The following is a 24,945-nucleotide window of genomic DNA, read 5'->3' as shown; positions in this document are numbered from 1 at the left end:
ATCAATTTTGACGAAACTATCATTCATCAATCACCGCGCTGAAATTTATTCATTTCCATTTTATTCATTATTCCAATGTGCATGCAATCAATTGACATTGCAGGTGAAAGAAGATTGGAAATACGTAGCAATGGTTTTGGATCGGTTATTTTTGTGGATTTTTACGATTGCGGTTGTCGTTGGTACGGCTGGTATAATTTTACAAGCACCGACGCTGTACGATACCCGAGTGCCGATAGACATAAAAATGTCTGAAATCGCTTCGACAACAGCCAAACCACACATATTCACTCCACCATTATAAATTTTAATTTTTAATAAATTACGGAAGTAAATTATTAATGCGATAGGAACAAATGTACCAAAACCATGAAGATGATAGGGAGGAAATAACTAAGGGAAAAATATTTAAAAGAAAAAAAAATTAAAAATTGAAACTAATTTTTTATCAAAAAGGAACAAGTAAAAAAGTTAATAAATTAAAAATAAGATTTTAAAATTAAAGTATAAAAAGAGAAAAATTAACCTAAATCAAAACCAACCAACCAACGTATATATTAGAGAAGTGTGTATGTTTAGCGAAAAAAAATAGCAAATAAAAAGATAAAGTAAAAGGAAACGCTTCACAAGATTTGAAAGAAAACAATATATCATCACACCATACAACATAAACCACACATACACAATACTATAAACACAGTCTCACAATTTACATTCACTTAGAATTATAAAATTACCAAAAAAAAGCGTTAGTTTACGTACATTTTGTAATAACACAGACATCGAAAATTAGGACACCTGTGGTTTCGCAAAATAGCAGTGAATAAGAGAAATATAAATAAATTTCACTATTTAAACCTAATTATAGAAATTTATTGAAACTGATTTGATGTATTGGAAATTATATTATACAACACAAATCGATCAACCCGAAAAACCAGACGAGAAGGCGATGGATGAAGACCTATTTTTAAGAAAACTATAAATTTTTTGTAAAGAAAGTAGAAAACAAAAACTTTTAGCATTGATCACATGTCTCGGATCAAACGTGAGTGAAGTTAAAGTTTAAAATTTTAGTTATTTAAATTGTTCGAATTATTGATTTCGACGCAGCGAAGTAAGAAATATATATTTTTTTTCAAAATCCCTATTTTTAACTGAAAATTTAAATGAAGAAGGGGTACATGTCACATTAGTAAATTACAAAAAAATGAAATTTTATAGACTTGACGTCGTTTCGAGGAGTCTGACGATATCCTTTGATAGTCCAGAAGAAAACACATCGTCAGTGTATTGGGAATAGCACTAAGTCAATAAAATTTAATTTTTCTTATAATTCGGTGATTGAACAATTGACGTTCACATTTCACTGAAAACTGTTGACTGTTGATGACCTACCTGATGGCTTTTACATAAAAAAAAACTTTCACTTGTCACAAGACATGTAGCATCCTCGAGTCCGACAGTATACGGACGACTATTAGCGAAATATCCATTCAACGAGAGACAGCGCGTCTACAAGTCACCTGATTACTTATAGGGTGAAAATATTAAATAGTTCGAAACCTATGTTGTATTATTAAAGAATACGATAGGAAAATTTCCAATGACAATATAAGGCCACGGCTCAAAGTCAAATTGTAACATTACCTGATCCGATACGAAAAACGACTTTTCCGCTTATGGCCTAGAAGATCCCCGAGCGAAAAAAAAATCACCGAAAAAGTGTATAAGTGTTAGGGTGTATATACCCTTTTTTCGACTAAAGACCATTCTTAGTATGTTACATACTTGGTCAAGTAAGTGAGTCGTGATTGCACGAGTTTGAATGTGTACGAGAGTATATATCTTAGTGGGAAAGTTTGTGGAACGAGTGGAGTGTTGAAGGCGGAACGAGCGCACACATTCAAACAAGTCCATATTACTCACTTATTTGACCAAGTATGTAACACATTTTATCACATTATCGTTCAGTAACGTTGAAACCACAACAATAAATTTTGATCACACACACACACAACACGCAAGACACCATCGATCAATTATTCATCAAAATGACATGGAGTTCGCTACAGTTGAACCATGATCAAACCATTGATTTATCGGCATACACTTCGCCACGTAAACAATGAGCTTTGAATAAATTAAAATGGCCGCACTTTACCATGACAGTTAGTAGGGTTAGTAGTGACTGTAAAGTACTTTACGGTCACTGTTTGCAAACAGTGATCGAAAAGCACTTTACAATCGCTGCAAACAGTGACCGTAATAGTATGTTGTGTTACAAGTATTGTAATGTTGATTTTTTTCAGCACTCGCTCCGCTCGTAAGGAAATCTTGGGTCTAGTGCTGAAAAAATCAACATTACAATACGTGTAACACATCATGCTTTGTGCCAACCGAGAATTGAAATAGACAAGACCACAAAAAATCATAATTTTCATTGTAAACAATCACTCTTCAAATTTGATCGATCACATTGCTTTGCATTTTCTCAAACGAATGCTGTAACAACTCATACAAATTCCATATCAACACTGCTTTGAGTGTTGTAATATCACATCAAACGGGTGCTGAAATAAGTCACTTTACAACATTAAAATGAGTGCTGAAAAGAGTCGTATTTCAATTCTTGATGGCACAAAGTACTTTTGTCACATACGAACGGAGTTCGGATGTCAGAATTACTTGACTAGAAGTTTAATTCAAACATTACACTTCAGGTCTATGTTGTTGTCTCGTTTTCGCTTATGTAATAAAATAGAGTACACACTTGTCACTATCAGTCTCGGCAAGCCTCGATGACTTCTTCGTGACAAGTGTGTAATATATATACCATCACTGAGCTGCGTGATGTCAAGCGACTCTTACGTGAGGTGGTATCATACACAGCAAAGTCAACTTACTGGGCCCTGATGTGATAAAATTACGTATATATGAGAATTGCAGTATGTGACGTATACGTTATTTTCAGTATATGAACGTGTGTGTACTAATTTCTGGTACAAGTCTAAACATTTTGTTTATATACAAATGAATATATATATTCTGGCGTAAGCAGTATATGCATACCCTTTTTTCGACCTAAGCCCATACAAAATATTTATAGCGTTTTTTTTCGCTCGGGGAGCCCTAACGATAGTAGCCCTAGAGAATATCTCGGCCAAATTTCTGACAGAATGAAAGCTTTGCAATGCATTGGTACCAAATGAAGAATCACATTGAAAAATGAGATTTCTATTGAAAGAAGGTCTTTCCAGACGTCCCATTTGTCACTATCAGTCTCGGCAAGCCTCGACTTCATCGTGACAAGTGTGTAATAGGTTTGCAGAGGATAATTATAGTACATTACTATACAAGTGAAGTAATTTGATATCTCGTATCCAGATGAGTAAAAGTATCCGAGGGCTTCAGCCCGAGGTACTTTTACTCATCGTGATACGAGATATCAAATTATTTCACGTGTAAAGTATGGCGTTTTACTTTACGAGCGAGGGAAAGGGTCTTCACTAGTGAGGGAAAGGCCACATTACCTCACTAGTAAAGTAAAATCATTTTGATATTGAAATAATGTTTGCCACTGTTCATTGAAATAGAATGGTTAAAATGGTCCGATTTGTTTTTTTTTAACACGTGGATACGGTCATGAGCTTTCACACATAACATTAAAATTAATGAACGAATATTATCCAATCCAATGATCTATTACTAAAGTCTACTCCGTATAACCTTATAGTACACATTTTTTCAACATTATCTGAAAATCGAACGCATCGTTTCCATATTTCCACGACGTCGAATTAATATTTGCTTAAAGCTAATTTTTAATGATCTCGCCAATTAAGACAATTACGTCAATTGAGATTAAAATACTTGAGTGTAACTTCTTCTCAATAATACTTCATTTATTGCACAAACCGTGCTCAACACAGTAGAAAAATGGAACACAATTTTCACAATCCGGGATATAATAGAATTATAATATTATTTAGTTCGCTGCGTCGTTGGTATAACTACGGAGAAAGTAAATTTTAAATAAATCCTATAGATTAAAAAGTATATTTACATAATTATATATCGTTGTTTATGCAGGGAAAGTTTTGAATTGTGTGTTTTGTTGGACGAAACGAACAAAAATAAGAAGATGAAAAAAGGGTTAACTGCAAGAGCGTTCATACCTAAAGAATCCTTTTGTGAATGATCAAAATTAAAAACGAAATACGGCTTCTATTGACAAGTCGACCATTAAGAAAATCCTGTTATTAAAAATAGTTCGTAAATTCAAGTCGAATTATAATTTCGTTTTTTATGTCCTCTCTCTTTTTTTTCGCGTTAAATTTCTATTTTTGTAATTTTAAGCACAAACAAGAAGAAATTGTGATTTCTAAAATAAAAGATTTTTTTTCTTTCTAATTACTCTGATTGGAAATCTAATGAGTCAAATGATATATTTTAAACAAAAGTTATGATGCTACGTGTTAAAAGAAAATGTAATTTTTCTGTCTTTTTTTTATCGGTAAGTCTACACAAGTTTACAACATAAATTAATAAGTCAAATAGAAGATGAAAGCAAAAGAAAAATGAAGAAAAGAAATTTAAGTATAAAAACAAACATTATTATAGTTAATTTGAAGTATATAAATATTGCATATAGCTTTGTCGTTTGATTGAATTCTATCGTCATTGGTCAACAATTAGCAAAAAGTGCCTATAGGTACCTTCTTCCACGCACAATTACGATACGACTATATTTGGCATGGTTTCTTGTCTGGAAGGTATACCTTTTCAACACACTAATAGCAGATTAATGCTATAGTCAAAACAGCAAACATTATCACGTGCCTGACACTTACACAATTACTCACTGGTAAGACTTACCGACAGAGCCGTATTCAGCGCCCTGGACTACTCAAAACAAGCGCATCTTTTTCTTTCTGCCTGTAGTAATTACGTAAAGTTTACTAGTTTTATAGATCTAAATTTCAATATTTCTGAGATTTTGATTTTTTTTCGCTGTCCTCGAATTCGGAACATCAGAATTCAAAACATGAGTTTTCTACTTGAAGCTAAATATGTGATGGTAAAGTCGAGAGACAATATCAAAAGATAGTCATTCTTCCCAACTTCAAGATAACGGTGGTCGATAAGAATGAGGTCACCCATAAATCTACCCGACATCATCGCTGCAAATCTTATCGATTTTGTCTCTTAGACGCTCTGGAATTTTTTTAATTTTTACTTTAAATAAATCCGTTTTGGTTCAGTTTTTGATAAGCTCGAGAGACGTGTTTTTTTATTGTGTTAAAAGAGAAAAAAAATGCCAGTTGTTTAACTGGTCCCGATTGGTGATATGTCAAAATTTGTATGTAAAAGTCCAGTTAAGTAAAAACAACCCAGATAATTTAACTGATCGTGATGGATGAACATTCCCTTTTAACATTCCATGGAGTGTTTAGCGAGTGCCATATCTGTCCTGTGGTCTCCCGTCGTCGTTACGTCAAAACGAGAGAAATCTAAAAAAAAAAATTTTTTTGTGGGAACATAGCTTGACCCTCAATGTTATTGTTCATTCAAGAGTTTTTACCGTATGACCCTGGGAGCACTTAAATTTTACTGGTCTTCGCTCTTGCTAAAAAGTTATCGTAACCCGTTTTTTCAGAACCTTGATGACTTTAAATTTGTCAAGCGCACCCATTACATATTGTGTAAAAAGCCAACTTGAAAATAAAAATGTTTTTGTCAAGATGAATTCGTTCTGTAACGTTTCAGAAACGTAGTTGGCGCCAAGGCTCTGAAAGAACAGGTTAAGACAACTCTGAGTTGATCACGAAGGCGGTGACAGATAATGACAGATAAATTGCGTCAGCGGCTGCTAAGTCTATATGAAAAAGGCAACTTAACAAAAACAAAATTCCGCATTTTCCTAAAAAACATTTTCTTCAAGTTGATTTCTCACACTATCTGTGTTGAGTGCGTTTCAGTGTGACAGGTGTGATTTTTGACAATGGACTAACGTTTAGATCCAACGCACTGTTAGATCTCAATATGAATACGTAACCAATCGATCCATCACAACGTCAAAATCTGTCAAAAGGCAATCGCAATTCTTTAGCATGGAAACTATGAATAAATTTTCGTATTTACAGTGGCTTTTGATTCATCTACAGTCAATTTGACGATTTTCAAGTAAAAAGAAACCATTTTGCCCAACATTGATCCTGAAATCATTTAGGATAATCGACCTTCGCCTATATATTCCAGTGAGAGGTGCGGGAAAATAGGAAAAGTATATCCATCAAAGACTTTAAAACACACAAATTGTGACAACAAAATCTTTTTCATGTGTCGGGCCGAAAATGAGGGAGTTTTCAGATTTTTCTCTGGTTTTCGACCCCTTACATGAACATTTTTTTGAGTATCTGTTTCGGACGATTGATTTTAGGTACTTTCGCATGTAGCCCTCACAACTCGCGAAATTGCCTAAAAACAATCGGCCAAAACAGATTCACAAATAACAATTACATCGTTAACTATTTACAACAATTATGACAATTGACGATTTACGTAAGAAAATTGTGCAAAAAAAGGAAATTCGCTGTTTACATCAGAAAATTAGGTGGGCACTAAAAACAAAGGCAAACAGCGTAAAACTCAGATTTTTGTTGTTGTTGTGGGTCTCAAAATAGTCGGCAAGTTTGCAGCTACATACCATTTAATATAATTTTAGTTTCTATGAAAAATGACCTTTATCGAAGTCTAAAAATTCGGAAAAGCTGTTGCCATTTAAAACAGCCCCTTTGAGGAAAGATGGAAGCACATTTAATCGTGCCCTCATGTGTCATATGTGAGTTTATCGATTGACCTCAACGATGATTTAGTTCGTCACTCACTGCCTTTCGCATTTCAGCATCCGCTAGTTCTTTTTCAATAGTCAACACACTTCAATCACTTAGAAATAGGATACAGAAACTGGACAGTGTATCACTTATACACTGTATCACACAACCATCATAATAGTTATTTATGACATCGAGTACCGCAGGCCGTGTGTCAAAATACACATCTAGAGGCTAATAAAGTACTTCGCACCAATGAACGTCAACACACCTGGTTTATACTTTCATTGCTTCGCACCAAGATTCGTACAACGTTTGATGTCACAGAGGTATCTAAAGTTTGCAAATTTTGTATATTATGATGCTGAGTGGCATATTACATTGTGAAAAACAATTTCATCTGTCCATGATTTCATACAGTACTCAAACAGTACTCTATGTGGCAGCTGTCGACTATGATCTTTTCTGCTTAAAGTGATTTGATTTCGAAAATTTATGAATTTTTAGAATTACTGCGGCTCCACATGAGAAGCTGGGAGCAGCTCTTCAAAATTCGTCGTCGTTTTTTCTGACATTTAGATTATGACAGCTGTCAGATATACGTGAAAATTTAATCAAGAGTATTTTATTGTTATTCAACAACGTTTTTTCGGGAAATTACTTAATTTAAGAGAAATAGAAAACCTTAAATCATGGGTGGCTGGGCGCTGGAAATCGGCAAAATGGTGATGTATATCACATTTCCTGTCGCCATGTTCCACTACTTCAACCAACCGGCATATTTCGAGAAATGGGTAACACAAAAGAAGCGAGAGATCTATCCACCAGACGACGATGCAGCGGAAGCCGAGATTAAAAACACCATCAAATTCATGCGACAGAAACGAGACATAGAAATGATGCAAGCGCTGGATGAATTCGAAAACAAGCAGAAAAGTTAAAAGTGCTCTCAAATGCAATGTTAATTCGTATACCGTTCTGTAAAATGTTTATTACATTAAATCGATACATGAGTGGCGGTGTTGTTACAGTTTATTAGCCAAATATTGTTCTTTTAATGTTGCTATTTGTTGCAGATATTTGAATATTTCCGGGTTACTTTCCGATAACGATAGGTCCTGGCTGATAGTCAGTTTGGCCACCCAGAATAGGAGATTAGCAATCATTTTCTTTCCTTCAAATAAGTCGTCAATGCCTGTCACCTGTATTTGGGATAGATTCTCTGAAAGAACAAAACGTTTTAGTTGGAACAGTTTGATGTGCAGTGCATGTTTTATGGCCAGGGAGACTTAAATGGTTAATTTTGACTAAATTGAGCAAAGATGGATAGGAGAGATGGTTCAGATGATCAGTGAAAGCCACGGCCAGGATGCAGAAGGTGAGTTTCTTGCTTTATTTATCAATGAAATGGTGAACGAATAAGCTGCCACATTAGGTTGTTGAATGTCTGTTTAGGATATGCCAACTAAACTTGTTCAATGACGATTTATGAATCGTCTGATTTTTTTTGGGGTGCAACCAAACCAACCATTGCACGGAATCACTTTCAACTACTCTATCAATGTCAGTGTAAGGTCCGTCATAAACTTAATGCTGACTGGACGCAACTCTCCCCAGTTAGACATTAAATTCATTTTACAATTGAGGAGGCTTCGAAATTCGAAGCTCGAATCAACATTTCGTTGACCTTGCTTTCCTGACAACAGACTTTACAATTCTGCAATGTTCCCAGGGTCGACTCGCAGACATTTTGTAATCATTGAAAAATTTAGGAATTTTAAAATTGTGGACATTGAAGGAGTCTTTGGTGTTGTGAATTTACAAATTAGGAAGCATCTGGTGCTATGGAGGTTTCATTCCATCGACTAAATGTTCCGACTATGACGGTCCGACATTTTAAGTAATAATTCATAAACCAATTCTCGTGACCCAACGACCAAATGAAACCAATTCACTCACCTAAGACATTCGGTACTAAATGCTCCAAATTCTTCAAAAACAAATCGTTATTCTGTTTCGCCAATACCGAGAACGTAGCAAGAACATGATGTGAAATGTATGGTTGGCACAACATAGTTGGTAACGTGGGTAGCCAAGCGGAAAATGAATTATCTCTGCAAAATTTCAATTGTCAGCACAAATCGTAAACGTAAAGTAGAGTTGTTCGCATACCCATAGACTTTGCACAGTTTCCAGTTCAGTACGATGTCGCACAGCAAAATTAAGATTCTTGTTCGTATGTCACGCGAGAATCTGTTGTTTTGATACGTTTGAATCACTGACCGCAGGAAACTTCTAACGCCCGGAAGAACTCGCGTCCAATTCTCGCCATTTTCGATGAGAATTTCTCGCAATAATTTCACCAACAGTGTCGACACTTCCATCGGTGCATATTCGAATTCCGATAAATTTTCTGGAACAAACAAAGAAACGGTTATGCCACGAACGATGAGGAACATTGAAAATGGCTGGAAGAATTACTTTTCAAAAAACTGACAATTTGCTCCGCCTGGTTCACATAGTTTCGATGTAGATTTCGATTTAAACAGCAGAATAGTATTGAAAGATTCAAGTTTTGCTGATAACATCTCGATCCTCCCGATTCATGGACGTCTCTCTCGGTTGGTGCTCCCTTTGATTTACGTTTACTCGCTGAAAGGAAAATTAATTTAGAAATTTCCAAGTGAATTTAAAAACAACCAGCCAACACATACTGCTACAGCCTTCACTTTGCTTGTACGGAAATCCTGACATGAAATTGGTACAGAAATCCTTGTTGAAGTTCTCTCTAAACCAAAGCATTAAGCTGTCGTTGTTTTCTTCTTTGCACCACAGCGATATCAGTTCGTGGATTTTCTCCACAATTTCCAAACAAATTTTGAGTGTAAACGCGGCCTCATTCGTTATATCCGGCTCGGCATTCGGTGGACGTACTTCCATCCACGTTTCAATTATCAATGGAATCAGAAGCTCGGCATATTTCTGGATGCTCTCCTGTTCGTCCATCTGTTGGGGATTGGTCGTTCTCGTTTTCTTGTCGAATACCATGGGAATAACACAGTTTTTGTTTAAGTAATTTCGGATGACTGGATAGTACATTGGTTTCATCTCTGTGTAGTACATCGTCTGGAAACCGCTGGCTTTCACCTCTGATTTTAACGTTAACGTACCAACCACCTCATTGTCATTGACCAACTTTTTGCCACTACGCTTAGCACCAACCATTACCTTCAACATGCCCACCAAACGGTCTAGCACTTTACTGCGCCACTTCACACTCGTTATTTTACTCGACAAATTTACCGACAACGTTCGCTCCGACCTCGATTCGATGCTGAGTTTCGATATCATATCGAGAAAGCCCATAAATATTTTGTTACTATTGGCGGCCACCAGGTCCGGTGCGTACAGCAACAGATTGTCCAGCAAAAACAACGAATCCTCCTGTATGTTCACATTGATGTGAGTCATGGCGCATCGTAGGTATGACGATAGTGTTTCGAAAAATGGGACCAATGTATCGGACGTAGTGGTCGACAGTAGTATGGACAAAGCTTTGAAACTCTCGTGACGCACATCCTTTTCAATGTCCAAGCATAATTGCGCGATGCCTTGAACAATCGAACCGAAATGTTTGCTAGCCTCAGCTGGACTCTGAGTTAAAATTTCTTTCAGGTATCGGAGACCCTCGTTGCGATAAGAGGCATTGTGATGTTGAAGTTTCGACAGCAGTTCCTGTTGAATAAGAAAAGAATGTTTTGGTTTATTGGTAAAGGTAACAAGAAATTTTTGCCTGAGGCGTTTTGATAAGAAAAAACCTCAAAGCTCAATTAGACCAAATCAAAGCAAATGTTCGCGACACTTTCGATAATCATTCCGGTATAAATGATGCTGCGATTTGCCATGCATCGTTGTTAACTGAAAGCCCAGCTCAGGTTTCATTCAAAGGTGGAAACAAACACAACGCGCTGATTAAGGACAAAACATTGTACAGCAACGAACAGAAAAATTTTAATTCTCAACACCGAGACCAATCGTTTCACCTCAGACCATTTGATTGACCAATTATTTTGCTATGTTTCCGAATAACTCTGCGTACAAAAAAAAATAAAACTAAAATCGTTTCTCCTACCTTAATGTTTTCTTTCCGAATAACCGTTCCATCTGCGTTGAACGTATTTCGTATTTGCTCTTTGATAACAATTTTCTTAACTTTAAAGTCAGTCTTTGTCACATTCAAGCCCTTCGGTAGCTTTTTATCTTTATCTTTAAGTTTCACTTTAGATTTCTCCGACTTCAGAAATTTCTTGTGCTTCGGCATGATGCACTGATGGTACTTTTGATTTTGACCAGTCTGACATTTGTATGTAGTTGTAGTATTTTTCAACCACACTTTTTCACGTGCGGTGTATATTGAACATGTGTTGAATACATTCGATATTCTTCTTCGCTGCTTTGACGTTCGGGGAAATAACATTTTGCGGGACATATGAACACATTCAAATGTGGTCAATGGAAATTTAGGAAATGTTTTGTTTCAAATATGCTCCGGCTGGTAAATATTGTTCATCATAGAACGGAACAGCCCTGTTCTTGAAATCATCTCGAAGAGAATAGTAAATTGATCGCTTGTGATTCAAAAAAAAAAACAGTACAACACACTGTTTCCAGTGTTTCTTTTCTAGTTACGTCTACATGACAAATTCACCACACGGCGCTGTTTGTCGTGTCTGTTTTGAAATTAGATATTGCACAATTTTGCCGGTTGACATAAATAAACAAAAGGAATAGGAAAATTGTTCGATTTGTTTCGGTATTTTTTGTTTAACTTTGTGCTCAAAGTGTCAACATTATGTACAAACGAAGATCCAAACCCGTATCTACTCTTTCGAGTCAAAACAGAACATTACTTTCAAATACTGTAGTCGCTACAACATCGTCGATTGCTTCAACGTCCCTGACACCAGTGGCAACTACATCCCCGAATGAAAATATCAATCCAAATGGATCGCAAGCTAAAAGAATGGTAAGCTTGTTGAAAGTTGGTCAATGATTCTGGTGACAATATATCGGACATTGGGAAAGCAATGTCATGAAGTGTCACAAACACAGAAGAACTCATCTGTTCTTGTTTCGGTCGTTAAAATTTCAAAGATCAATTTACTTCCGCAATATGTTGCACATCCCTCCAGAAACCATCACAGCTGGTTGACAACAATGATGAAAATATGTTCGAGATTCCATGCAGCCAAGATCCAGCCCCATCACGATTCTCTTCACAGCGAAGTATATTGGCAAGAACGCAGTCCATCTTATCCATTCAACGGCAGCCAAAAAATTATTTCGAAAGTGTTCTGATCAAGTGTGGCGTTGGCTTGGAGTCAATGGAGTGTTATGTGTTAAGTAAGAAACCGAAAGTTTTCGGTGTGTTGTGACTACAACTAATTCGTTATCAATCCGCATACGCTACAGCATGCAATCACTTGAACTTTGTGAACAAAGTCAGAGATCTGCTTGGAAGCAGCGACAACTATCCGGATAATATTAAAGACTTCGTCAGCGGTATAACTGATGCTATGAAAACGTACATCAATTTGACGAAACTGTTCAGCGGCTGCAAATTAAGTCTTCCAAGTTCGGACAGCATTTACCAGTCTCAGGAGAGTTTGATCAAAGATCTGCTAATGATTGATTTTCTGCAAGTGGATTTGATCGAAGTTTTGTTTGAGAAAATTGAAACGTTCGTTGGACGCGAGTAAGTGATTTTGGGCTATCTGTCGGAACATTAACATCAAAATATTTCATGTTTCAGTGAAACGCTTAGTCTGGACATTCCTTACGTGGATCTCATGCTTTCCGAACTGAAATATTTGAATATCGTTGAGCATGGTGACATTGTTTCGTTGAAAGTGTTCCAAGTTTTCGAATTGGCAACCACAAACTATCAACAGGTGATCATAAGATCGATACCGGATATCATCGATGTGGGCCACCATGACGAAGCGATGGAAAAGTTGATGTAGGTCGTTTGTCTCATCATTCAATTGACAACCAACCATTGACAACCGAACTAAAGTCTTTTCGTCATTGATCTTTTCAGAAGAACTGTTCCGGACGACACAAACCTATTAGCATTTTCTAATGTGGACACCTTCGGAAATATGCACCTCAGTGCAGCAGTTCTCAGCACACTCAGAACGAAAATCGTCAACCATATGAAATATAGAGCGACTCACGAAGTAAGGTTTTTGCAAATGAGGGCAAACAACAACTGAATTGAATTTATGTGTGTGTTGCAGTGTTTCCCATCATTCGTGAAATTCATTCTACGCATCAATAAGGATGAAATCGATACCCTTCCGCAGGTAAGTGGGAAAACCAAAATCGTTGAGTAAGAAACGTCGAAAAAAAACATTTATTTTTTGCTCGTAAGTAAATTGTACGAACATAAGCATCTACTTAACTCGAAACCTGTTTAACTTAGCAAAGGATCAAGAAGATCAAGAATTTATCCGGAGTGTAAAAACGGCAGGGGTGTTATCGAAACGTGCCAAACTTGAGTTGATCGAATCAGTAGGTCCAAACGTTACAAATTTAGATCATTAACTACTAGAAGATCAAGTCCATTATTCATTTCGTTAGTTCTTCCAAGCAATTTTCGAACTGAAGCATTGATCTTCTGACTTAGGACTTCACCAGGAGATGTATAGCAATCGAAAAGAGAAAATCAAATTAAATAAACGACGAGCTTTTCCCCAGTGTCTCTGACGCTTAATACTGTGTAAAATTCAAACCGCCTGATTCGATATGGCAGTCCTCCACGCATCTAAAACAGTAGATCGTCATCATCATCGTCGAGGATATTTTGTTGATTCCGAACATCAACTCCAGCTGCCAACAGGGCCGCCTTTTTAGCCTCAGCCTTTTTGCGAGCGATCTTCTTTTTGTCTTGAATTTTCTTCAGTCGATAGAACTCTTCGCGTTCCAATTCGTCCAATTCGGAAATGATGTAGACCAGCGTTCGCTCAATCCTCGGAATGACAACTGCAACAATTGACGAAATGGAAATTTTAGTTTTTCGTGAGATTTTTTCGACCTGACTGATTTACCATGTTCGATCGCATTTACTCTGCGATTTGTAACTTTGATGACATCATCAAGGGTTATGAATGCTGTTTGTAATGAAGCCAATTCGACCAATACTTCGACGGCCGCTTGGTAGTTTTTCTTCAGTTTAGATAACTGCTGACCACCACGAGATAAACCTGCCAATTCATATGAGTCCGTGCCGTCCTGTAGACACAAACAAATATTTTACCATTGTAATAAAACCGGAAATGATAAAATTGTTAGGAGAAGTAAGTGTGAGCCGTCTCTCTTCTTCTTTATTCTCTTCTCCTTTATTTTGCCAAACTCACAATGAATGATTCGAAAACGGGTAGCGTCACTCCAGCAACATTATCCTTTTTTGTTCGAATTTTTATTTGTGCTTTGCTGACATTTTGCAGCACCACATGATTGAATCCACCCGTATGAAACTTAGCTTCAGCAAAAGAGAAAGCCGCCTCTTTCATTGTTTCTCCCATCAGCAGTTTCGTCTGAAAAGAAGTGCTATTTGTTTTGTTTTGGTTCTTCTTAGATTCGACTTACTTCCACAATTTTGCTCAATATCAATCGAAATCTCATTTGAAGAGCGTCGGCCTTCTTTTTCAGTAACCTGTGCCCTTTTTGCGCTCCGGTCAAACGGTTCATCATCAGCATTTGAGCGCTGTAATTAAATTGATTCGGGTCAATGTCACGATCAAAATTTTTAAAATTAGAGATTTTAACCTGAGAGACTCCTACTTTAGAACAAGGCCTGGCCTATTTTAATTAAATTAAATTCTCAAAAATTCCAAAAAAAATCCATCACTTTTCGTCATTCCATCTAGAGGGATTCTTCTGAAAAACAGAAGACCGAAATCGGAAGCCTTTTCTATTGGAATTTTTTATATGTGCCCAGTAAGGTATTCGACCCCAGAAGCCAAAACCATTTTTAGAAAAATTCTTCGAAGCTTGTGTGGCTGGTAAGAGGTCATCAAATACTGAAAACATGCATTTTTCTTACAAAAATTTCTCCAGTTACACGAGCCGTACAGGGTCGTGTGGGGTGTCATTAGAATGGTAATTACATGTACATATGGGGAAAATAGGAAAAAAGACTGAAAGCTTACACTTTTCTTACAGAAATTTCTCGATGTACACGAAGCGTTCATGGTCGTGTGGGGTGTCATTAGAAAGGTAATTGCATATACTTTCAGGAAAAGTAGAGCTTACGGAAGTTTGGTAGCATCTGCGATTCAAAATAAGCACTGAAACATTTCAACGTCTTATAATTCGTCGTATATGCTTCCAAGCCCCAATATTCCCTATTTGCCCTGAAAGTACATGCAATTACCTTTCTAATGACACCCCACACGACCATAAACGCTTCGTGATCTTCGTGGACTTTGTGTAAGTTTTCAGTCTTTTGGACTTTGAAAAGATAATCTTAACATTTCATTGCGGAGTAGCGACCAAAACAGATTTCTAACATTGACTTTGGTCAGAGAAGCTCAGAAAAATAATCTTGTTCTCATGAACAAAACTTGGCGCCTCTGTTATGTCCCATCACTGATGTTGCTAAAATCAACGTTGTGCCTACAAACTAGAACTAGAAAAAGTTTAAACATCGAATATTGGTAAGAGTATTTTACACAAAGGTGAAACCTGAAAATTGATGTTGTTTTCACTACTGCCTACACTTGATCTTCGTTAAAAACAAAACAAGGAAAATGGAAGAGAATATCCTATTTCTTACGGTCTTACATTTCGGGCGATATCCATCGATCCATATTTTGTCTTAAAAAGAAGTTTTTCAAGCATTTACCCTCCACTTAACAATAATTTTCGGGGGAAAAGAACATTTCCAATTTGTGTACAACATGTTATCTTGTCGGAGCAACTCGATACAAGTTACAAATGTTTCGTGGGTAAGAGAGAGGAAGGGTTGCTCATTAAAAAATATGCTAAGAAGATAAGACGCAATTGGCTAGAGTGGTCAGTTGTTTTTCGTTAAATCAACCAATGACCTCGCTGTTAACTAAATTAAAATTTAAAATCCACCAACCCTTGTGACGGGAAACACTGATGTCGCTCCTTTGTTGTCATTTTCCACAATTTTTTTTTCACTTCATATACAAATTCACTGCAAGTCTTAAATTAGAATTTAAATTTCAATTCAAATACAATTACGCGAACGCGCCGACACAACTAATAAAACTACCTGATGCCTTGAGTAAAACGTTTATAAAATCGAGTGTTAATGCGAAATTATTGTCTAGGACACATCACATACTCTTTTCACTAAAAATTGCGTTCAATATTTTTCGGCATCTATTTATAAATATGTTTCTTCATTACTGGTAAACTGGTAGACTAAACTAAAATATTAGCTAATCTATTTTGTGTACACGAAAAGAAAATACAAAGAAAAAGAAGGAAAAAAAATTATACGAAATATGAATTTAGATCTGTTGCATTCTGTTTTGTTTATTAACTCAATTTTTACGATCTTGAATCGCTGCGATGAATTGGTTTAAATTACTTGATTGATGAACACATTTTATTTTTTACATCACTGGCATGGCTTAATGTATTGTAGAATGGGAAGACACGATGTTCTAATTTTTTATCCCCTCAATTGAGTTTCTTTTTCTACAATCCAATTGAACTTTGTTTAAAAATAATGTTGTTTCTACTGGTAACAGCATGAAGAAGTTGCACGAGCCAGATATCCCCGAAATGATATAGTGATCCGCAAAAAATCATCCTTGACGCTGTATGGCAACCCATTTTTGAATTATTTCTCCCGATTACAGAGTCTTATCTCTAAAATTCTTTCAGGATCTGGGCCAACATTGCGTCGTCTTAGATGGTGTAACATTGCATACGTTTCTACTTGTAACATTATTAAGGAATTTCAAGATTTATTAAGGGCTGATTAGCATTATGTTCTCGGTTTTTAGGTATATTTTACCATTATGTTGCTTTCTCAATCATTACAACGCCGATGTGAATTTATTAGCATCATTATCACCATTCAGCAGACTACCTACAATTCGCACCGAAAGTTTAAGCTACAATGACGACCAAGTATAACAGGGGAAATGGCAAATGTGTCTCCATCATACATTTAAGCGTATGTAAGATTTCTCCAAGATGGAAATTCGACATTTTTCATGTACAAAGTTGGCCAATATCCATATTCTAGGCGTGCCAATCACCCCAAAAAATTGTTATCGTCCCCAGTTGTTAAACAGCGATCTTTTACAACTTGCGACAAATCATAGAAGCTAAATTTTCGAGTTTTAGGCCTCCCACCTATTTCGACCTCGACCGAAAAATTTCTTTGAGGTTTTTGCCGGCTGCATCAGTCCTATTCTACTAATTGGAGACTAATGCGACAGAGAAAAATAAAATCCGGCAGTAGTTTGCTGGAAAAGTCTTTTTGGTGAGTCGTCAAAGTTCGTCGACTATAAAAAATTGAGTGGGTCTTGAACTTGAAAATTCGTAACTTCATCTAGAAAATGATTCGATTTTTGGTTAAGTGGGCTTAAATCCTTGAGGATGTTGTGAGGTATCCAGAATGTTTTTGAAAATTATCTGAGAAATGTTTGTGTTGTGAGTGTTTGTTTGGCCTTTTTGGTCCTTGGTCCTTAGTATTTCATGTCACTACAGTCACGGACACTGAAATTTCAGCATGAATTTGCTTTTCAGCTGATACACACAAACACTCGATACTGTCTATAGTTACGTCTTTATACGCGCGTAGTGCTTCAACCGTATAAAATCGCCTATAATTTCCAATAAACCCGTGACAGATATCAATTAAAAACGATTTTGACTACCCCAGTGTATACCGATTTTTGACCAGTTCCAGCATGAATCCGAAATTATTTCAATACAAAATTTGTCCTGTAACTTACTCAGCTTAATCATTAAACGCCTAGCTTTAAAAAATCGCAAATGGCTTGATTTTATTCTTCTTGTTTGAAGTTTTCGCAAATTAACTCTTAAAGAGTCCAAACGCCACGGAATAAATAAAAATCTGTTACTTCGTTTGCCTGTCGTATTAATCAGATTAATTTAAAATCGTTTACTTGGTCAGTGAAGCGTGATTGCGTAATTTATGAATGGCCCCTTATAATGATAACAAGCTAGAGATCTCATAGCTTATGTAACATATCACTTTGTTTAGTTAACGAATAGCAGTGATTCATCTTCTATACATAAAACTCATGAAATGTAAGAATCATTCGGAAAATGGGAAAATGGGAAATGGGTGTAACTGACTGATATTTTTAATATTTGCTGTTTGCCACTGGTTTCTTTTTCATTGGCATCTGGGTTCTTTGAAAAATCGGATGGACTTAAGAGATTGCAAACTTGTGTGGTATTCCTTAATTGCCACTTGTTTGTTATAACATTCTTGCATTACTCAATAAGGCAATGAATCCATTTCATTTTCACTTAGATCATATCCGATCTTCGCGAATGCCTACGTTGGAACATCACCCCGGACAACCAACAGGAGATTTATGCAAATCAAAAGGACGTCTTTGACAGTATCGTGCGATCATTGTCCGCTTCGAAGCAAATATACGACATTTGGCTGAAAAACATTCAAAGTACATCTTTGGATGACCAGAAGCCTGTTGATCTGATACTCCTACTAATTATGATGAAAGTGAATGAGGATAAGGCGTACTACATTGAACAATTGGTTAGTGACGATCGATGTTTATTCGATTTTCCTTTCGTTCGGCTACAGATTACCATTCACAATTTACTTTGCAGATTCGAAAGAAGATACGAACCGGACAGTTTAGCATAACCATTTTGGACGAAATTGTTGAGCATTTCCCATCAATTCTGAAAGAGTATCTCACGCTGTTCGTTTCCACTTTGGATAAATTGTTCCGAGACAAAAAGGATGAAGTTGTAGCGTTCGCCACACACGGATTCAGGTACAGCATTTGAATAGCCAAGACAAGATTCGAATGCTTGAATCATTCTATTTCCAGGACACTATTCGACGTTGACCAGTTCAATAAAAAAGTTTTGCTTTCAAAGCTCGTTGAATACGTTTGCCAAAATCAGATCGGTTCGGAAACAGCGACGAATGCTTTGCGCATTCTAAGTGAATTTAATGACAAAAATCCAGCTCAAATGCAAAATTATGCGCTGCAGTTGATGGTGAGCAATACAATTTCTAAATATCGTGTACGTGTGAGACTAAACTCTGCCTTTCGTTTCGCAGAGAATGCTTGACAGAGCCTCAGAGCTCAATCTGGCACAATATCGAATGATTATGAATATTCTGTGTTCGATCGCTTATCCACTTCCTCCAATGGTCGGATCGCTTGACCTACAAAATCACATTGATATGCTCCTAAAGAAGCAAGTGGCTAGTAGCATTCCAACGTAAGTTCTTCCATGGTTCTTCGAACAATGTCCACCGTAATAATCGAAAATTTGTCCGTTTTAAGAATTAAAAATTTGGGCATCGTGGGAGTTGTTCAGACTATAGAGCATTTGGTGTGGACGACCGATGATGATTCGAGTCAGTCGCAGGGGAACGAATTATTCCAAACAATTGATGATATTGATGACGTAGCTGCTAAGACTGCTGCTCAATATTTAGGTAAATTGCATTTCTGGTGTGGACTTTTACGCAATGAAAAGATCGATGCGACCACCTAATCAATATCTCAATATGTTCCAGATCTAATACTATCTGCTACTCGTACCAGTCCAGAATCACTAGGATTATGTTTCGATGAACTAGCTGCCGTTCTCTCCCATCGAAATAAAAATCAACGAAAGCAATTGGTCGTCAACAAAAGTTTCAAGATTTGGATTTCCGATTTTATTGTCGAAAACTTTCAAGATTTATTCGTTGTCGATGACATACCTGAACTGGATGTAGAATGTGAATACCAGTATTCCATAAACAATGCATCCGACAATAATACTCACTCCGAAGATATCGAACACATTGGCGTCAACATAGCTGGACTGCTGTTCAAACCATCATCAAAGTAGTTACTTTAACTTTCCCATTTCACAAAACAGTGTCATAAATCGAAAAATTGTCTCGTTTCAGACCGCTTGGCTCCGTCTTCTTGTTGCCGTCATTTTTCAACTTGCTCCGCATCACCCAACACTATCGCTACGGTAATCTCATAACTATAAACGCACTTTTGGGCTGCGCGATAGTGTTGCCGAAGTGTATGAACAGTTCTTCGGAGATGGACATTTTTTTGGATTATGAAGAGTCGAGAGCCGAGAAAATTTTGGATCTTCATTACCTTACGGTTAATTGGATGCGAGAAACAATAAGTGCCTTTGTGTCGCAATCGGGCGAGCCGATGCAGAAGAAGGTAATTTTCATCGCGATTCTTTAGCATAGCTGTCATTTCTGTAGCAACTATGTATTCCGTGACACCCAAACGTTTCATAGAGTTCAGATAAATTTATAACTCGTGACTTGAGACGCATTGAGAGCTTTGACTCCTCGAGATGGACGGTGACTCCTCGGAAGTTACGACTTCACAAGAATTACGGTTTTTTTGGAAAGTTTTGTCAAAGTTCCGTTTTTTTAAAGATAGTTGAGAGTTTCCACTCCTCTAGAAGTTCTACTTCAATTCATTAAATGTCAATTTCCCAGACTATGACTCGACTGAACGAAGTAATTACGCTGGAAGCAAAAATTCGATATTTCTTGGAACTGGCACCATCAAATTACACACCGCCGATTTGCCAATTTAACTGTTCGCCGAACAAGAAAGCACCCACGCTACAGAAAAAACCTTCAACTGCTCAACCGAAAACGTCGAAAAAAGCGCGTGCCGCTCCCAACGTCAACGCTGAATCGCAAAATGTTACTTTATTCGACATTTTGAACACCGAGCGAACTGAAACCAATGCACCGAATCGATTCAGTGGCAAAATGAATTTCAATGCGTTGAACTATGGACCGAAAGAAATCTACAGGTAAAAGTGGCGACAGTGCAATTGGACTTTCGGAATCGGAGATAGAATTTCAATTAAACAAATTGCAGGCAAATGGATCCCGACATTGCGTGCCTGTTGAGTCAAGAATTACTGATCAAGTATCCACTACCATCAGGAAGCGTCGGTGAAGTATTGGGATTGGTCGAATTCAAGTGAATCACCATTCAATCGGTCATTTAGAACTCTCATCGACAGTGAAAATTTACTTACAGATTCATCATGGACGATTTGATCATCAAAATGGAATCGATATTCGGTGTTAAGCAATTCGTCCCTGATCAGCCGATGCAGTACGTGCTATCACCATCGGATTTGTTCAATGATTTGATCAAATTTCTGCCGCAAATTGTGACCTTTTTCAATCAGGTAAATCCTCTGGAATCTTCAGGAATTTATAAGTGAAATCAAATCGTCTATTCATCAGCTAGCAGATCACTTATACGAATGTGTTAGTAATGCAGAATCCGATGTCGACCCCGAATTATATACCGATGAGCTGAACTACATTAAGGTCTGCATTGGATTGTGTCTTCGGCTCTTTGCGGCATTTTTTACATGGTCCAATTTTCAACTCGATACTCATAAGTCTTTGTTAAAAGGTTGGATTGCTGGAGCCCTCGATCGTACTGTCGCCACTAATTCTCCATTTTTTTTGAAGAATCACTCTCCAAACTTGCGCAATGCATTGAATCTGAAGCTGATGGAACTATCAGTCAACTGGCACAACAAGCTATCGAAAACATTATGCGTCACGCGTCTACAATATGCGATCTGCAATCAGCCGTGCACATGTTGCATTTAATACGGTCCCTTGCTGTCTATTCGACACAGCCCAAAACCGATGAAGCCGTTGGTAAGTTAAGCATAACAAGAAATCCATCCCGGTGTGTTGACCAATACAGAGCAATAATTTCAAATGTGTTTAGTCAATCTTTGCCGAAGATATTTGTCCAGAAAATGGTACGGTTACGATGGAGCTCTGGAACGTGGTGGTAAATGTAACATCTTGCTGGACGATTTACTGAAGGGTCTGATGAAATCGGCAACATTCGCGCGAATTAATGAATTGCTTAAAATAACCGTTCGTGACGTTAAGGAACTGTGCGGCAAGAACGATCGCATGAAGTCGTTTCCCAATTTTCATAAGTGAGTTTCGCATTTGCATTCATTGGAGTGTCTTAACCGAGGTAACCAACCATTTTCAGAGCCAATCTTGCGCTATTGTATCGATCGCTATGCGTGGCATTGATCGAAGCTGTAACCAGTAAACTGAACAAAAGTGCTCCGACATCCGTTCAGCTGAGGGTTTTTGAGAAATCAACCGCGCTATTGCAGATATTGGCTGACATTGTTGGTTTTGTGAACATTCCGCGAAATTATGCCATTTTCTTGAAGGTGAGTGATGTTGTGTCGTTGGTACTAATAACTTCAGATTAATGTTGAGGAACGGTTCTGTTTCTATTCTCGAGTCGGCATCGTGAAAGTATTTTCCTTGTAAAAAATGAGGAGGAGGCTCCGTTCTCATTCATAAAAATACTCATCCACCTTTCAGGAGCAATACTTCTCTTTAAGGAAGGCCGGGAATAATTGTTTTCTTTCTGTAGAATTGTTATCCTTCCACCCTTCCACCATTCAAAAATTGTCGATCGATTAAGCGGAATTTATCTTTCAGCAAGCCCACATTTACTTCAAAATATTTCTGCAACACGGAATCCCATTGATAAAGACTGGCCTACGGAGCAACAGCGACAAAATTTTAGAGTTCCTGCAGGGCTTCAATCACATTGCATCGTTTTTGCATAAAATTTGTTGCCATTGGAAGGTATATGAACCACTTGCATCCATCGTACTAAAACCGATTTTAGCTTTGAATGAACCCAATTTCCAGGCAAATCAAAACAACACGATAATGGCCCAGATTCCATTCGTCCGGGAGACCATCGAAACGCTGCTGATCAAAGTTAAAGCTGTGCTTGCTGCAAACAATTGTGCGGCTGCGTTCTGGCAGAATAATTTGAAGAACAAGAACCTTCACGGCGAGGAAATATTGACTCAGGTATGGATGGAGTGGAAAATTGGAACGGTACTCTACCGACTATCTTAATGTTCTTATTCTAGTCAACGGAAACCACTGACGATAACGATGACGAAGATGAGGAATTGCCAGAGGATGATGACAGTTTGGAAGATGAATTATTGGAATACGATCAGGATGGAAGTCGTGAAACGTCCGTGGAAACCACTAGACGAATTAGTAAAGCGAACTCAGACGCTAGTAGTTTGTTGTGTTAGCAATTACGCTTGTCATTCCATGTCAAAGAACCAATGACATAACCAATGACCCACTATTATGTCATTGCAAAGAACAATCGAACATGTTTTCGTTAAAATAATATATTTTCAACAATTCCAAATACTTTTACCCTTGACCAAAACATCTTTAAAACCGCGCACAAATACCGTTGAATTGTACCAGCTCGTCGCACCTTTGTCAGTCGAATCGTCATTTATTTCATTCACATCTTCATCTTCCCCTGGTACCAATTTTTCATCCGTAACACTCAAATTACCGTAATCCGTCAGGAGATCGTCGTACACAACCAAGTGTTCGCAGCAGTTCGCCTTAATTGAATTGGAAATATTTTGCAGATTCAGGATAACAGTCTTGCAGCTGCGAGGCAGTCGAAAGTCCTCGGTCAACTGAAACGAATCGTCAGTCTCTGAAGGTGCTACTTTTGGATGAAGTAACACAAACATGTTGGTTGTGGCCAATTTGCTTTCGATTTCGTAGAATTTTTGAGACGTTAAAATGGACCTGCGAAAATGTTACAACCATTGACTGACCATTTGAAGAGAACACATTTCCACACTTGTTCAACACTTACATTGTAATGGTTCGTGCTATGCGTTGAACGGATTCTTGGTGATTTATGTAGTGATGGTTTTTGGTGATCGGTGGAATGTTTATTAGGAATGCTTCTTTAGGTGTTAGTGACGTTGCTCCGAAAAGTATTACAGCTTGGTTAAGTTCCATCTTCTCTAGTTGATTAGTTATGCTCTGAAAAGACATGATTTTAGTAGAGCAACGGAAGTGTTAGCATCGCACTGATGGAAGGGTTGATTGTGGAAATTTTAGATTAATCGAAAATTGGCCGAGGTCTGTGTGTAGTCAAAGGGGGGTCAGCGAGTTCACTGAAGGACTTTTGCGATAAAAACGTGGTCTCGCGATAACTAATTTGGAATTGAAATTCGCAGTTCAACGTATGGATCAAACGAATATTAATTTGCGAATAGCAGAGCTAAGCAAAGTGAACCGTTTGGTGGAAAAGGTTACGAAAGCAAAGTGAAGCAAGCTAATTTTGTAAGCGAAAAATCGTAGAAAAAATGAACTGACTTACCTCAAGCATAACTTTAAAATTATCAAACGTTTCTATGGCAAGCGCTTGCTGTCGCTCTATTTGCATCTGCAGCCAATCATCACTGGAACTGTCGTTCGAAATCTGTTTCCTTATCTTGCCAGTCATTAGCTTAAACGTATCGTACGGGAACGGTATCTGCTTTTTGTAGAACGCCAGAAATTCGATGACTGTTCGTAATATTATGCCCGCTGCTTGATGTGTTATGACGGGCATGCTGAATGGAATGTCAATCGATAAATTGGTGGAACACATTATCAAATAAAACGGTGAACAAAATAGTAAAATGAAATTCAAATTTTTTCAAAAATATAAAATCAACTGTCACGACACAAAGGCTAAAATTTACTGGAGCCGGTGGAGTGCGATTGAAACGATTCAAATAAAATAAAGAGAAAATTGAGCGAACGAGATGAATTTTGAGAGACGTCTAGTGGATTGAGATGGAATTAAAAATTTACATTGCGTAAAAAGTGAGCGCACACGGTTTATACTTATACACGATACACACGGTATTATATACCCCCACGATCATACCCTTTGGTTTATTAAGTTCAATTTTACATTTGTGTAGCTCACTTATCAAGATAACAATT

At 37.3% G+C, this 24,945-nt stretch overlaps 6 protein-coding genes across 8 annotated transcripts in view; 3 read left to right on the top strand and 3 right to left on the bottom strand.

Annotated features, from left to right (window-relative positions):
- LOC119068456 (acetylcholine receptor subunit alpha-like) overlaps positions 1 to 1,148 on the top strand; it is a 36,122-nt gene extending 34,974 nt beyond the window's left edge. Inside the window, exon 11 of the mRNA XM_037172036.1 lies at positions 104 to 1,148. Within this exon, the coding sequence (XP_037027931.1) occupies positions 104 to 304 (201 nt within the window). The 3' untranslated portion in view covers positions 305 to 1,148. The remainder of the gene's footprint in view (positions 1 to 103) is intronic.
- Positions 1,149 to 7,407: 6,259 nt separating this feature from the next.
- Positions 7,408 to 7,880, top strand: LOC119068496 (protein PET100 homolog, mitochondrial). The gene has a single exon (XM_037172110.1). It carries the CDS (start codon positions 7,529 to 7,531, stop codon positions 7,775 to 7,777), a length of 249 nt encoding a protein of 82 aa, XP_037028005.1. The 5' UTR covers positions 7,408 to 7,528; the 3' UTR covers positions 7,778 to 7,880.
- Positions 7,811 to 11,221, bottom strand: LOC119068451 (testis-expressed protein 10). Its single transcript, XM_037172030.1, has 6 exons — positions 10,969 to 11,221; positions 9,551 to 10,571; positions 9,318 to 9,488; positions 9,009 to 9,249; positions 8,796 to 8,950; positions 7,811 to 8,058 (listed from the first exon to the last, which is right to left on the bottom strand). Exons 1-6 carry the CDS (start codon positions 11,155 to 11,157, stop codon positions 7,862 to 7,864), a joined length of 1,974 nt encoding a protein of 657 aa, XP_037027925.1. The 5' UTR covers positions 11,158 to 11,221; the 3' UTR covers positions 7,811 to 7,861.
- A 330-nt stretch (positions 11,222 to 11,551) lies between these two features.
- LOC119068442 (Fanconi anemia group D2 protein) lies at positions 11,552 to 23,433 on the top strand. Of its 2 annotated transcripts, XM_037172016.1 has the most exons (24): positions 11,552 to 11,862; positions 12,029 to 12,239; positions 12,309 to 12,591; positions 12,649 to 12,855; positions 12,937 to 13,075; positions 13,136 to 13,201; positions 18,391 to 18,639; positions 18,714 to 18,883; positions 18,941 to 19,112; positions 19,177 to 19,340; positions 19,406 to 19,560; positions 19,642 to 19,957; positions 20,023 to 20,299; positions 20,587 to 20,912; positions 20,981 to 21,085; positions 21,146 to 21,299; positions 21,358 to 21,532; positions 21,592 to 21,786; positions 21,860 to 22,079; positions 22,139 to 22,328; positions 22,606 to 22,755; positions 22,822 to 22,989; positions 23,052 to 23,252; positions 23,295 to 23,417. In XM_037172016.1, the coding sequence occupies exons 1-23, from the start codon at positions 11,689 to 11,691 to the stop codon at positions 23,223 to 23,225; spliced, it is 4,440 nt and encodes a 1,479-aa protein (XP_037027911.1). In that variant the 5' UTR covers positions 11,552 to 11,688; the 3' UTR covers positions 23,226 to 23,252; positions 23,295 to 23,417. The 2 variants fall into 2 exon arrangements, with proteins under 2 accessions (XP_037027911.1, XP_037027910.1); XM_037172015.1 differs by having other exon boundaries at positions 23,052 to 23,433.
- On the bottom strand, positions 13,224 to 16,308 carry LOC119068488 (V-type proton ATPase subunit D-like). 2 transcript variants are annotated; one of them, XM_037172100.1, is made up of 6 exons: positions 16,141 to 16,308; positions 15,985 to 16,062; positions 14,487 to 14,604; positions 14,255 to 14,434; positions 13,946 to 14,129; positions 13,224 to 13,880 (listed from the first exon to the last, which is right to left on the bottom strand). In XM_037172100.1, exons 2-6 carry the CDS (start codon positions 16,023 to 16,025, stop codon positions 13,663 to 13,665), a joined length of 741 nt encoding a protein of 246 aa, XP_037027995.1. In that variant the 5' UTR covers positions 16,026 to 16,062; positions 16,141 to 16,308; the 3' UTR covers positions 13,224 to 13,662. The 2 variants fall into 2 exon arrangements, with proteins under 2 accessions (XP_037027995.1, XP_037027994.1); XM_037172099.1 differs by having other exon boundaries at positions 15,985 to 16,307.
- LOC119068484 lies at positions 23,309 to 24,757 on the bottom strand. The gene is made up of 3 exons (XM_037172094.1): positions 24,332 to 24,757; positions 23,819 to 23,991; positions 23,309 to 23,748 (listed from the first exon to the last, which is right to left on the bottom strand). The coding sequence occupies exons 1-3, from the start codon at positions 24,602 to 24,604 to the stop codon at positions 23,334 to 23,336; spliced, it is 861 nt and encodes a 286-aa protein (XP_037027989.1). The 5' UTR covers positions 24,605 to 24,757; the 3' UTR covers positions 23,309 to 23,333.
- Positions 24,758 to 24,945: the final 188 nt, after the last annotated feature.

The sequence above is a fragment of the Bradysia coprophila genome (assembly GCF_014529535.1).
Source record: "Bradysia coprophila strain Holo2 chromosome X unlocalized genomic scaffold, BU_Bcop_v1 contig_185, whole genome shotgun sequence".
Lineage (NCBI taxonomy): Eukaryota > Metazoa > Arthropoda > Insecta > Diptera > Sciaridae > Bradysia > Bradysia coprophila.
This window is presented reverse-complemented; position numbering and strand designations above follow the sequence as displayed.

Excerpts from the sequence above, each read along its gene's own strand:
- LOC119068442 (XM_037172015.1), top strand. The coding sequence starts at position 11,689 with ATGTACAAACGAAGATCCAAACCCGTATCTACTCTTTCGAGTCAAAAC. Across the intron at positions 13,076-13,135 it reads AATATAGAGCGACTCACGAA|TGTTTCCCATCATTCGTGAA; the intron begins GTAAGGTTTTTG and ends TGTGTGTTGCAG. Across the intron at positions 22,990-23,051 it reads GCGAGGAAATATTGACTCAG|TCAACGGAAACCACTGACGA; the intron begins GTATGGATGGAG and ends TTCTTATTCTAG.
- LOC119068451 (XM_037172030.1), bottom strand. The coding sequence starts at position 11,157 with ATGCCGAAGCACAAGAAATTTCTGAAGTCGGAGAAATCTAAAGTGAAA. Across the intron at positions 10,572-10,968 it reads TTCGGAAAGAAAACATTAAG|GAACTGCTGTCGAAACTTCA; the intron begins GTAGGAGAAACG and ends CTTATTCAACAG. Across the intron at positions 9,489-9,550 it reads GCAAAGTGAAGGCTGTAGCA|CGAGTAAACGTAAATCAAAG; the intron begins GTATGTGTTGGC and ends TTTTCCTTTCAG.
- LOC119068484 (XM_037172094.1), bottom strand. The coding sequence starts at position 24,604 with ATGTGTTCCACCAATTTATCGATTGACATTCCATTCAGCATGCCCGTC. Across the intron at positions 23,992-24,331 it reads ATTTTAAAGTTATGCTTGAG|AGCATAACTAATCAACTAGA; the intron begins GTAAGTCAGTTC and ends ATGTCTTTTCAG. Across the intron at positions 23,749-23,818 it reads ATAGCACGAACCATTACAAT|GTCCATTTTAACGTCTCAAA; the intron begins GTAAGTGTTGAA and ends ACATTTTCGCAG.
- LOC119068488 (XM_037172100.1), bottom strand. The coding sequence starts at position 16,025 with ATGACAACAAAGGAGCGACATCAGTGTTTCCCGTCACAAGG. Across the intron at positions 14,435-14,486 it reads TATTGAGCAAAATTGTGGAA|ACGAAACTGCTGATGGGAGA; the intron begins GTAAGTCGAATC and ends ACTTCTTTTCAG. Across the intron at positions 14,130-14,254 it reads CCGTTTTCGAATCATTCATT|GACGGCACGGACTCATATGA; the intron begins GTGAGTTTGGCA and ends TTGTGTCTACAG.
- LOC119068496 (XM_037172110.1), top strand. The coding sequence starts at position 7,529 with ATGGGTGGCTGGGCGCTGGAAATCGGCAAAATGGTGATGTATATCACA.